At 35.4% G+C, this 11,290-nt stretch overlaps 3 protein-coding genes across 6 annotated transcripts; 1 reads left to right on the plus strand and 2 right to left on the minus strand.

Annotated features, from left to right (window-relative positions):
• Positions 1–230: 230 nt before the first annotated feature.
• On the minus strand, positions 231–2,900 carry LOC125190207. 4 transcript variants are annotated; one of them, XR_007170867.1, is made up of 4 exons: positions 2,681–2,895; positions 1,564–2,529; positions 559–1,455; positions 231–466 (listed from the first exon to the last, which is right to left on the minus strand). XR_007170867.1 is itself a non-coding variant. In XM_048087430.1 (2 exons), exon 2 carries the CDS (start codon positions 2,262–2,264, stop codon positions 1,593–1,595), a length of 672 nt encoding a protein of 223 aa, XP_047943387.1. In that variant the 5' UTR covers positions 2,265–2,529; positions 2,681–2,900; the 3' UTR covers positions 231–1,592. The 4 variants fall into 4 exon arrangements, 1 of the variants encoding a protein (XP_047943387.1); XR_007170868.1 differs by having other exon boundaries at positions 559–2,529; positions 2,681–2,736; positions 2,825–2,888; XR_007170866.1 differs by having other exon boundaries at positions 559–2,529.
• A 2,218-nt stretch (positions 2,901–5,118) lies between these two features.
• On the plus strand, positions 5,119–6,017 carry LOC125186747 (late embryogenesis abundant protein D-34). The gene is made up of 2 exons (XM_048083193.1): positions 5,119–5,433; positions 5,504–6,017. Exons 1-2 carry the CDS (start codon positions 5,158–5,160, stop codon positions 5,657–5,659), a joined length of 432 nt encoding a protein of 143 aa, XP_047939150.1. The 5' UTR covers positions 5,119–5,157; the 3' UTR covers positions 5,660–6,017.
• Positions 6,018–7,949: 1,932 nt separating this feature from the next.
• LOC125186683 (40S ribosomal protein S18-like) lies at positions 7,950–10,000 on the minus strand. The gene is made up of 4 exons (XM_048083097.1): positions 9,867–10,000; positions 9,624–9,784; positions 8,352–8,540; positions 7,950–8,266 (listed from the first exon to the last, which is right to left on the minus strand). The coding sequence occupies exons 1-4, from the start codon at positions 9,867–9,869 to the stop codon at positions 8,161–8,163; spliced, it is 459 nt and encodes a 152-aa protein (XP_047939054.1). The 5' UTR covers positions 9,870–10,000; the 3' UTR covers positions 7,950–8,160.
• Between the last annotated feature and the right edge of the window lie 1,290 nt (positions 10,001–11,290).

Genomic DNA, 11,290 nt, shown 5'->3' on the forward strand with positions numbered 1-11,290 from the left:
TGCAATTATTTGCCGCAAAAAACAGAAAGGAAAATAAAATAAAATAAAAAATATGTTTCAATTTTTTAGTATCCAACACTGAGCACACCATATCAACTCTCCATGTGATACAAATTTTACCTATCTAGGTGCTTATACCATGCAAAAGCAGCAGAATGTATCCACTATTTCACATAACAAATGCATAGAAATTTCATGTGAAAGTAAGAACACCACAAAAGAAGTAGATGTACTCCTATAACAAAAAACTAATCATAGAACAGAAAATATAAGAGATTCTAGGATATATCGACCAGACAAATTGTTCACTACATTAACAAGAGAGAATGACAATGTAGATAACCTCAAGTATTATAAACAAGCTATGGTAAACTAACTAAAATTCAGTACACCTGAACGAGGGGCACGTCTACTGAGGCCAGGTATTGACATATCAACTGAAATCATTTTCTCACATCAGAAACACCTGAAACCATTGCAATGAAAAGAATGCATGTATAATCTATATGCCCATTAAAAAGTACGATAAAAATAGCACAAAACTCTGTCCATGATTACCTGTAAACGGCCTTTTTTTATGAAACCTGCCAAACAAAGAAATATAGTTTCTAGATATTGAGAGCCGCAGGAAAAGCTCACAAAAGATAACAGTGTCCATCAAACCCCAAGCATTAATGTTCACAGATCAAAGAGACACGAGCAAACTCACTAGACCCAGCTCCACATGGACCAAGTCTAAGAACTAAGAGCGGAATGATAATCTAGTTTGATTTCCCTTCCCATTTTTCTATTCAAAAACCAGAAAATATAGCAAAGGGAAATCCACATCTTTGCAATGCAACAAAGAAGTTAGCAACTATTGCTAAGAAATAACAATAGATGGAAGGACAAGTGATGATTAATTATAGAACTACAAGAGACATAATTTAAGAGTTTGGCAGGCAAAAAGAGAGAGCTAACGAGATTAGGACTAATGGCAAGGCTAATAACAGGCAGTATCGGGTGAGAGGAGATAGAGGTATATCCTAGAGAGCTTAACCAAGTAGGATCCTGAAATATATACAAGCTGCAGAAAGAAAGGACTCGAATGTATTGAGGTAATAGGTAGAGCAAGAATGAGCCAGCCCACATAAAGTTTGAGAGAGCTTTATAGCTAATCCAACCGCAACAAACACCCTAAGTCAAGATATTTTCAACTGACCAAGGGCAATATCAACGACCATGTTAGAGCTATCCAATACCATGGCAGCATACGCTCGCCCTTACCCTTACCTTTTCCTTCTACTAACAACTGTACAGGCAAAATATCCATTTCTGACCCACCAAATAGAAACAGAAACAGAAACACCAACCAACCAAGCCCATCCAAACAGAATTACCAATATCCAGATACCTTCCCCAAAAGTCAACCAATCCAGCCATCAAATTTCCAGAACTTCACAAACAGCACCACTTCTAAACACAAAGCAAACAAGGCAAGTTAGCCTACAGATAGACCTTATTCTTTATACTGAGTCTACAACTAACCACCTAAAACAGCAGATAAACTTCTTCCCTACTTACAGGAGCACTGAGCAAACTCAGCAGTTTCGTCATTCATCAGTAATATCAAGGTTGAGGATGCGACAAAGGTTCTTTGTCGCAGAGTCAGTCCTGTCCAACAGATGGCCAAAAGAAGGGGGGTCAAATGCATCTCTAGGATAACTAGGTGAACTTGGATCATATTCATAAAGATCAATGGGTGATGGACTACGGCCCCTGGTGGGAGAAGCAGGTGCAGATTTGGCAATTGGACGCATATTGACTTCTGATGCAAAGGTAGGCAAGTCGAGGGAAACAGTTCTTTTGGGGTGCACTGAGAACTTCGGTAAAGGCAATGAACTCGGTGGAGGGCTTATACAATAAGCAGGCCCAGCCCAACGTTCAGAGAAATGTACTTTCCCCACATCTTCGAATTTGATCTTAATTGGGATAGCAACCATACGGGTTTTGGCATTTGGTTTCCGGTCCTTTTTGTTTTCACTAGAAGTTGGAGAGGGGGTTCTGGGTGACAAGGGAGTAGATAAGGAATCGGAGTGGGAGTAAGATCTGAAAGGGGTCGGAAGTAACCCTTCCCCAGCCCGAAATGTCGAGCAACTAATTCCCCTAAAATTATCAGAAGCCGCCGAACCAAATGAATCGAACTTTGACGAATTATGGCGACGATTCCTACCATAATATTGATGGTGATTTCTATGATGAGTAGCAACAACTAGAGTCTCCATCTCAAATCCACTCAATGAGTCAATTCAATTTTTTCCCCTTCTCTCCTAACTGCTCATAATCACATGTAAAACAAACTCCAAATTGTCACATAACAACAATCACATCTCCGGGAAAAAAATTAAAACAATACTAAACGACCGTAAACTTCAGATCGCCTCCAAAACCACCCAAATCTGAGCAAATCAAAACCAATTTTCAGTAAACCATACCCACGCATCAAATCCACATCAATCGCCTTCTCACACTTGAGTTTCTGCTTCAGATCTACACGCAACAAACAAGAGCAAACGCAAAGCGAAAATGACGACATAGATTCGAAAATAAAATCCAAAACGAGAATTAAGGATAGAAGCTCAACACATAGAAACACGAAAGCAAAAAAATAAGCAGCAAAAGGATCCAAATCGAGGAATACCTGATGGTTGGAGTGTAGCGAGGTCAATCTAAGAGTTAGATTTCTTCTTTCTCGCTCTACAGAATACAGCACTGATTACGTTTGCGAAGAGAGTGGAATATAGGAAAGTGAATAGTGAGGGGAGAAATGGGAATCAATACACACAGACACAGGCGAGCTTTTGCTTTGAAATCATCTGCGAAAGGAGAAATCGCCGGATCTCAAATGTACTTTTAATTTGACTGCCAATTATTACTGACATCAAAGTCCCTATACAATCGTGGATGGACGATTCTGCCCTTGATTTAAATTCGATGCTGCAAAATTGATGACATACCATTTTTTTCACTCCTTCCTCTCAATATATTCATTGAACCTAAATTCATACTATTTCTACAAATTTAAGTTTAATTTTTTATTCTTTTGATCATCATCTACTTTATAAAAGTTAAATACCAGAATTGGGATGAGATAGGATTTTGGGAGGGTAAGGCTTGCAAATTCAGGTAGCCCACGGGTACCCAAATCCGAAATCTCAAAAATATCATATCCAATATCCGACCTATATGTGAATTTGGATACCCTAATATCTGATGTGAGTACCCAAACCCAATTAATCAGGTACCCATAAACTCGAAATTATTATATTTCAAATTTAATCTATTTTTACAAATTATATTGGGATGAGAATAGAAATTATTAAAAATAACGCAATACCACTATTTATTGACTATTATTAAAAGTTTGAACTTCAATTCTAATGTTTTAGCTTTCTCTAGATTATGATTCTATGACCATATAAATATATAATAGACGTCAGAAAAATAGACATTATTTAACTTTAAAATAAGAAAAAATTTGGCATAAATTGAAACTCAGAAGAGATTAAAATATTTTTTTAAATTTTTAAATGAACATGTAAATGAAATGGAGAAAGCATAATTATATATTGAAAAGATAAAAAGTAAGAACATAAATAATGCAGCATAATGTTTAAATAAAACAATACACAAATATAAAGGACTATTAAAGTGTAGATAATAGAATAATAAAATGTCAAAGCAACCCTAAATCGGTTAGCATTATACTAAAATAATTCATAAATCTAAATGTGATTAAATTTACCCTACGCACCGTAGGCCCTATACTAAATAAAAATATTTATCACAAATACATAATTAATCGGGTTTTATCGTGTAGTTGGGTACCCTAATACAGATTTCGGGTACCCTAAACCCGAAAAATCCTAACATTAACTACCCAAATATGTACCCGAACCCATAATTTCGGGTTTCGCGTACCCAAAACCTGTCGGATACTGGGTCGGGATCGGGTATACCCGAAATTCGAGAACCAAATTTGCACCACTAAGTTTTGTTTTGTATGTTAGGTATAGATGGAGAGGAAAGTATAAACAATAATATTAAAAAATAAAATTTCTAAAAGTTAAAAGTCTTAATGTATGTAAGTTACTTCAACTCCTTTACGGTGTACTGCTTCAAATCATCCAACCCCAATAGGCAGGTTTCTCGCCCTTTACGTGTTGTTGTTGTGAAAGTTCAATTTCGTTGATTCTATAGTAGTTGGTATTCACCATTGACGATAAATCCATAATAGATAAGGAGGCACATTATCCGCTCGATGTTCCAGGTAGCCAAAACAACCCCAAAGGTCGTCAGAGCATATCAAGTGAAGCGATGTCTTCAACGAATCTGCCTGGCCATCAAGGGTGGTCCCGCCAGGTCTTGCAACTTTAACAACTGTCGGACACCATCGCCTAGTTGGTGGCTATCACTGTTGCAACTCTGCCCCTCTGAAACCAACTGCGCATTTTAACTGAAAGTTGTTAGTGGACAAGTAAATCTATATAATTGTTAAAAAAAAGTAAGTCTGTGTAATTATCTACTCCACAATTATTTATGCAGATTTGAAATATTTTACTCCCTCCGTACCATAATAGGAGTCACTCTTGTTGTGGGCACGGGTTTTAAGAAAAGTAAGGAATAGTGGGTTGAAAAAGTTAGTGGAATATGGAGCATTTTTTTAATATTGCTTTTATAATAAAATGTGAGTGAAGTGAGTTAGTAGAATGTGAAGTGAAGTGAGGTAGTAGTACGTGGGACCGACTTACTATTTATGGTAAAAAAGTGAAATGTAACTCTTATTGTGAGACGGACTAAAATGGCAAAATGTGACTTTTATCGTGGGTTAGAGGGGGTATGTGCTAATTTAGTCTTAGACTAATCCTTAATAATAAAAGTGCACTTATTATGATAAACTTTAGTACTAGTAAGTAGTAAATGGACGACGAATTGTATTAAAAACTATACGCATCGAAAATCATGCATCGTTTGACCACGTGTGCTTGAATATGTGTATTGAGAGGTTTTATAGGAAAACAATATAAAACTAAAGCATCCACAATAATTTAATTAAGATTATTTACATAGAAAAGAAAACTACATATTTGATCTAGTTTATATATACGAGCGTCGGAGATGGAAATCGATCGGACTAACTCTACGGGAGAAGCAGGTGGCGACGACGACGACGCAGTCACGATAGGAGAGGCGCTGGAAGCGACAGCCCTCTCCGCGGGAAACAAGGCGATTGACAAGAGTGACGTTGCCGCGATACAAGCGGCAGAGGATCGCGCAACCGGGCTTGGCCACCTTGTGCCCGGTGGCATCGGCGCAGAAGCTGAATCTGCGGCCGCATACAACATGAAGACTACGAGGGGTGAAGAGAAGACCACGCTCGCTGACGTTTTGACCGTAAATAATATTTTGAATTTGAAAATGTGATGGATTTGTTCTTTATATTTATGTGTGATTGATTTTGTAGGATGCTAGTGAGAAATTGGTGGGCGATAAGGCGGTGACAAGGGAAGATGCGCAAAGGGTGATATATGCGGAGCTGAGGAACAATGATGATCAACCCACGAACCCAGGCGGCGTCGCCGCAAACGTCGCGGCCGCTGCCAGGCTTAATCAGAAGTGATTCTTTTTTATAGGAAAATGAATATAAATTTAATGATACTGTCAAGACCCTTTGGCCTCGGATATCAACGACTTCACTACTAGGTCAACTCACACACATGACAAACATGTTCTTTTGTATTCCCATCCTTCCGTCCCACTCTAAGTGGAGCATTTTTAAGTCCGCACGAGATTTTATGTAATGTTTTTTTGTGAGTAAAGTGTAGAGAATAAAGTAAGAGATAGAGAAAAAGTAGAGAAAGTGATGTTTCTATATTTAGAAATGTGTCATTTAGATTGAGACATCCCAAAAAGAAAAATGCATCAATTAGAGTGGGACGGATGGAGTATGTAAATATGGTGGATACTTGCTAATGTTGGAGTACGTTTTATTTTGTTCAATTTGATGAAGTATTTGTCAACCTTTGATGTGGTTGATTTTGTCTCTTTTGTGATGATTTTAATCAAAAAAATAAAATAAAAAACTTGGCAAGTTCATGTCAATTTAAACACACTTCTCCCATCAACTTCCTCAGTCATAACTCATAACACTTCGGTCAACCCACTCTTGATACCTTTGAATGCTACTTCTGCATTAGATAGGGCAACCTTTTTGTTTTTTCTTCTTGAGGTACCAAATTTCCACAAATGAAGGTGATATATCCCGATATGAATTTCTTGTTCAGATTTCTAGCATAATCTGCATATGTGTAGTCCTGAATCTCCAAATGATTATTCTTCCTGAACATGATCCCATGACTAAACATCCCTTTAGTATCCCATAACTATCGCGCAACTTCAAGATGATCAATTTGTGGTTGAAACATGAACTAGAAAACTACTCTAACTACGTGTGCATTATTAGTTCTAATGTAAAAAAACTAGATTAACTCGATGAATGGCACTGTGTAGTATAGCATTGGAAGGATTCACATTGGGAATCATCTCTCATCCTAGTAACGAACGAGAATGTTCAAAATGACACATTTTATTTTTTTTGGATGTCCACTCAAAGTAATACATTTCTAAAAGTGGAAACATTGCTCCTTCCATCCCATAAAAATATGAACACTTTTCTTTTTTGTCTGTCCCATAAAAATATCTCGTTTCCTTTCATATACATTAAATTCATTTAAATCTTATACCAGTATGATACATCATTAAACACTAATAATAATGTGGGTCCCACTATCCACTAACACTATTTTAACTACTCTTCTCCTCATCTCTCTTACTTTATCATTTATGTATTAATTCCCGTGTCGTTCCAGATGTCCTTATTTTTTTGGGACGGATAGAGTAATATTTATTCTAATTTATGTACTCTTTACTTAACATACTAAACAACAGTATATTAAATATTGTGCTGAAATGGAAATGATTCGCCTTAAATGGAATGGAGGGAGTAAGCATACATTAGACTTAATAATTATTACTCCGTATTTCTCAATCTTTGTATTTCACTAGCCACCCACTATTAATTACTCCCTCCATCCCACAAAGTTTGTCCCAGTTTGACCCGGTGCGATTTTAAGAAATTGTTTGACTTTGTATTAAATGAAGATGTGTAGTGGAATAAGGGTTCCACATTGAGGAGATGATGAGTGTATTTAATGTCTATTTTTGGAAAAATTCCAATTCGGACAAACTTTGGAGGACGGACCTAAAACAAAAAATCGAAAATTGAATATTCAACCGAACCTAACCGAAATTTACTTTAAAGATTTGAGTTTTTTAATACTCATAATTTAAAGATTCAATTTAATACATTTACTTTTTCAAAATTGTTAACGATTTGTTAGGGTGAAACAAAAAACCAAAAATCGAATATTTGAAACGAACCAAACCAAAATTTTGAAATTTCAGTTCTGAGTTTTTTTTAATATAATTTTAAAATTCAATATAATACATTTATTTTATCAAAATTGTTATCGATTTGTTAAATCAATTGTCTACTATACGAGAGAATACGCAATGGTGAATATCTAGAGTTATACCCATCTGAGTTAGTGTTGTTCGGGGTTTTTATTTTTTAGTTGTAAATTTAGAATCTAATCCTATAAATTTACACGCTATTCAAATCATCACTCTATTTAACACATTCTACAAACTTTTCTCTTTTAAACTTTTTAAAATATAAGTACATCAAGTCCTATGTCATCCCAACAATGTATATCTAACCTAAATAAAGGGAGTAGTTATGCAAGGCCAGTCATTGAAACATCAAAAGCTAGCACAATTGATTAAGATAGAATCTGGACTTGTAAAAAGATATTTTCAAATATGTAGGATATCAAACGGCGCAATCCAAATTAACAAAATCATCACAAATGCAATTATTACTGATCAAGGATCACAAACATTATAAGTTTATCAAAAATTTTATCGACTTGCGTCCCAGACCAAATTGCAAGAACAAAACTGAAGCAGAATCCGAAATTCAAATCTTCAACAATAAAAAAACTCAAGACATATATAATTGATAGAAAGCCTAGATATCCATAAGACAGAGAAACTAGATTCTTATCGCTTCTTTGAGACACCAACAGTCTTTCCCCTGCGACCAGTAGTCTTGGTGTGCTGACCACGCACACGAAGGCCCCAATAGTGACGAAGACCACGGTGGTTCCTGCAGTTATCAAATACAAGATACAAAAATAAGGTGAAGATCGACTTGTTAATACAAAAACACATGGATGTTTGAAGAATCTGACCTGATCTTCTTCAAGCGTTCAAGGTCGTCCCTGAGCTTCATGTCCAAGGCGTTGGACGTCACTTGGGAGAACTTACCGTCCTTGTAATCCTTCTTCCTATTCAGAAACCAGTCTGGGATCTTGAACTGGCGGGGATTCGCCACGATCACCATTAAGCTATCTAACTCAGCAGCAGTCAACTCGCCAGCCCTGTATAAGCCATTACAAACAACTTTTACGCATTTTACTACAAAACACTCAAACATGGCAAGAATACATAAAAGTAAAACATCATTTAATTTCAGAAACATACATAAATATATACCAGCAACCAAGTCCAAATAGTTAAAAAAAATTCAACAAGATTAAACATAAATCTAACTCTGGATGACGTAGATATAAATCATAAATCATTATCCTTTAGATTAAAACACAATTATTTCAAAAATTCTTACTGTATAAGACAGTTGATTGTAAACAGAAGAGACTGTTTTGAAATACAAATTTTGGATGAATAAACACAGGAAATAAACACAGTAAACACAGGAAATAAAACTGTGACCGAAGGCATGACTAGGAACCTCAAAAACGCACAAAATTCAGTTCAAAGTGCATAATTTACCTAGTAAACCTAACATCTAAGGTACCTTTTGTTATGACTCATTATCATATAATTATCTATTTTAATATGACAGGTGGCTATGACTCATTATGTTTGTTACATAATCTTTTACTCCCTCCCGTACCACAAATGATGTCACACTTTCCTTTTTAGTTTGTCCCACAAAAAATGTCACAAAAAGTTCTCTCTCACATGAATATAAAAACTATATTTTCTCTCTCTATTTAACACACAAAACAAAACCTCCTAAAATCCCGGCCGACAAGTGTGGGATCTTTTGTGGGACGGAGGGAGTATTATGTAAGAACACACAATAAAAGATATACTATTTCAGTGTCCTAAAAATAGAAATTCTTTCCTTTTTAGTCCGTTTTCTAAAAATGCAAATGACCCCAAAATCCGTAACACTAATTTCACTACTTTTTCTGAAACTCTCTCTTAATTTATCTATTTTATTTCTTCCACTCTCTTTACCAATTTTGCATTAAAATCTGTTTCATTTACAGAGTTCCTAACTCTTTTCCAGGAAAAGGAAGGAGTAACAGATTTCTTAATCATATTAAATCAAATCTAGCAAGCAACCTATGAAATTAGGAGTGCAAATACAGCGAATCTAGTGAATGAGAAACCAAAATCGAAATATTAAATTGGAGTGTGAGAAAGAGTGAAACCTCTTGTTCATGTCGATATCAGCTTTCTTACATACAATGTTGGAGAAACGGCGACCGATACCCTTAATCGAGGTCATGGCGAACATGATCTTCTGCTTGCCATCGACGTTTGTGTTCTGCACACGCAGAATGTGCTGGAAATCCTCGTTTGCAACAAGCGACTGCAAAATTGAACAAACGAATCAATATCCAGAGAAGAACATATCGCAGAAATCACACGGTGATAATTTCACAGAGACGAACCATTGGTGTGGACTAGGGTTCCCTGAGCCGTCGAAACTCTGATGAAGAAATTTACAAAACCCTGAAACGAACCATAATTTATACGAACCCTAAGCCCATAAGTTTGGGCTCCTAATAAATTGGGCCGAAATATGAGAAAATTAACATTAATCGCTTACTAAATTTTGGTCATAATAATTGAGTTATACTACTGATTAGTAAAATTAACCCGACTTTACTTGAATAAAAGCCGTCTGTTAGAAAAATTTATAGCAATATCATTTTTCTTTCAAATAAAACACGCTCATAAATGTGCAATTGATTATTAATAAAAGATTGCGCATTACATGTTCTGATCAATTATAACTAAAAAAAGAATCGTAGTCAAATTGCACATAAATATCAGGTTAAAAGCAAGATTATGTTTAATATTGCAGCAAAAAAAGGCGATTCAGTCCACACTCTGGTCCGACGTCAAGGTTATGTTTAATATTTTGATTATACAGTATGTAGTTTTCATTATTCTGAAGTTCTTGTATTAAAATAAAGAAGGAAATTGTTATTTGTTTTAGGGTATTATTTTCAAAGCATTGGCGACAAAACAATAATAGATAATTTCATATATTCTGTATATTCTGTTAAAAAAACGTTTTTTTTTTATTAAAAATGAAATATTTTCTAAAATGGAAACAATATCATTTCTATTTTTTTATTTCTTTTCATTAACTCACAAAATAATACTACATGAAATCTTATGCCGAAAACCAAATATTTTATATTTATTGAGACGGAGAGAGTATAATTTTAATTGCAAAATAACAATGTCAAAACTAGTAAATAGATGTTAAACCAAAGAATACAGATAGACCGTAAAGCTTCTAGACTAAGCAAAGAGATGAATGGAATTAATTAAACTGAAACAAAGGAGTCTTAAAGCTTATGAAAACCAAGGGAAAACCTAGTTGATAAGAACTAGTTTTGCATGGTTATGAATCTTATGATAGCTTCAATACATGTAGTCATGCTCAAACTTAAATTAATTTAATTATATTAAGGAACGTATTTGTTTTATATTCATCATCTATTGAACACAATCTATAAAATTTTACTATGAAGTTTGCGGCCCTTTTCAGGAAGCCCAACCACATTTTAAGTTCCGGCCCAATATCCACTTCGACTTTGGTTGCCCAATTCTTGGAACCCTAGACACGTGTCACCTTCTAGGAGGTTTGGGCTCGCCGACTCCTTTTAGCCTCGGTGACCCTTCTTTCTCTCTCTTTTCTCTCTCATGCAACATTTCTCTTTCTCTATACAAGGTTTCCAGCCTAATTTTCTTGATTTGTGTGTGAGCTTGAGGGTTTTTTACATTGTTCGTTCTTCTTCGCGAGTGTGAGGGTTTTGTGGTGAGAAGCTATTGCGTGGCCAAAGTGTGGATGTGGATCTAG

This window comes from Salvia hispanica, chromosome 5 (genome assembly GCF_023119035.1).
Source record: "Salvia hispanica cultivar TCC Black 2014 chromosome 5, UniMelb_Shisp_WGS_1.0, whole genome shotgun sequence".
Lineage (NCBI taxonomy): Eukaryota > Viridiplantae > Streptophyta > Magnoliopsida > Lamiales > Lamiaceae > Salvia > Salvia hispanica.

Bases quoted from the DNA above. Each gene is read 5' to 3' on its own strand.
- LOC125190207 (XM_048087430.1), bottom strand. From the start codon at position 2,264: ATGGAGACTCTAGTTGTTGCTACTCATCATAGAAATCACCATCAATAT.
- LOC125186747 (XM_048083193.1), top strand. From the start codon at position 5,158: ATGGAAATCGATCGGACTAACTCTACGGGAGAAGCAGGTGGCGACGAC. The intron at 5,434-5,503 runs GTAAATAATATT...TTGATTTTGTAG, and splicing joins CGCTCGCTGACGTTTTGACC to GATGCTAGTGAGAAATTGGT.
- LOC125186683 (XM_048083097.1), bottom strand. The intron at 8,541-9,623 runs GTTTCACTCTTT...TGGCTTATACAG, and splicing joins GATATCGACATGAACAAGAG to GGCTGGCGAGTTGACTGCTG. The intron at 8,267-8,351 runs GTCAGATTCTTC...TGATAACTGCAG, and splicing joins GAACGCTTGAAGAAGATCAG to GAACCACCGTGGTCTTCGTC.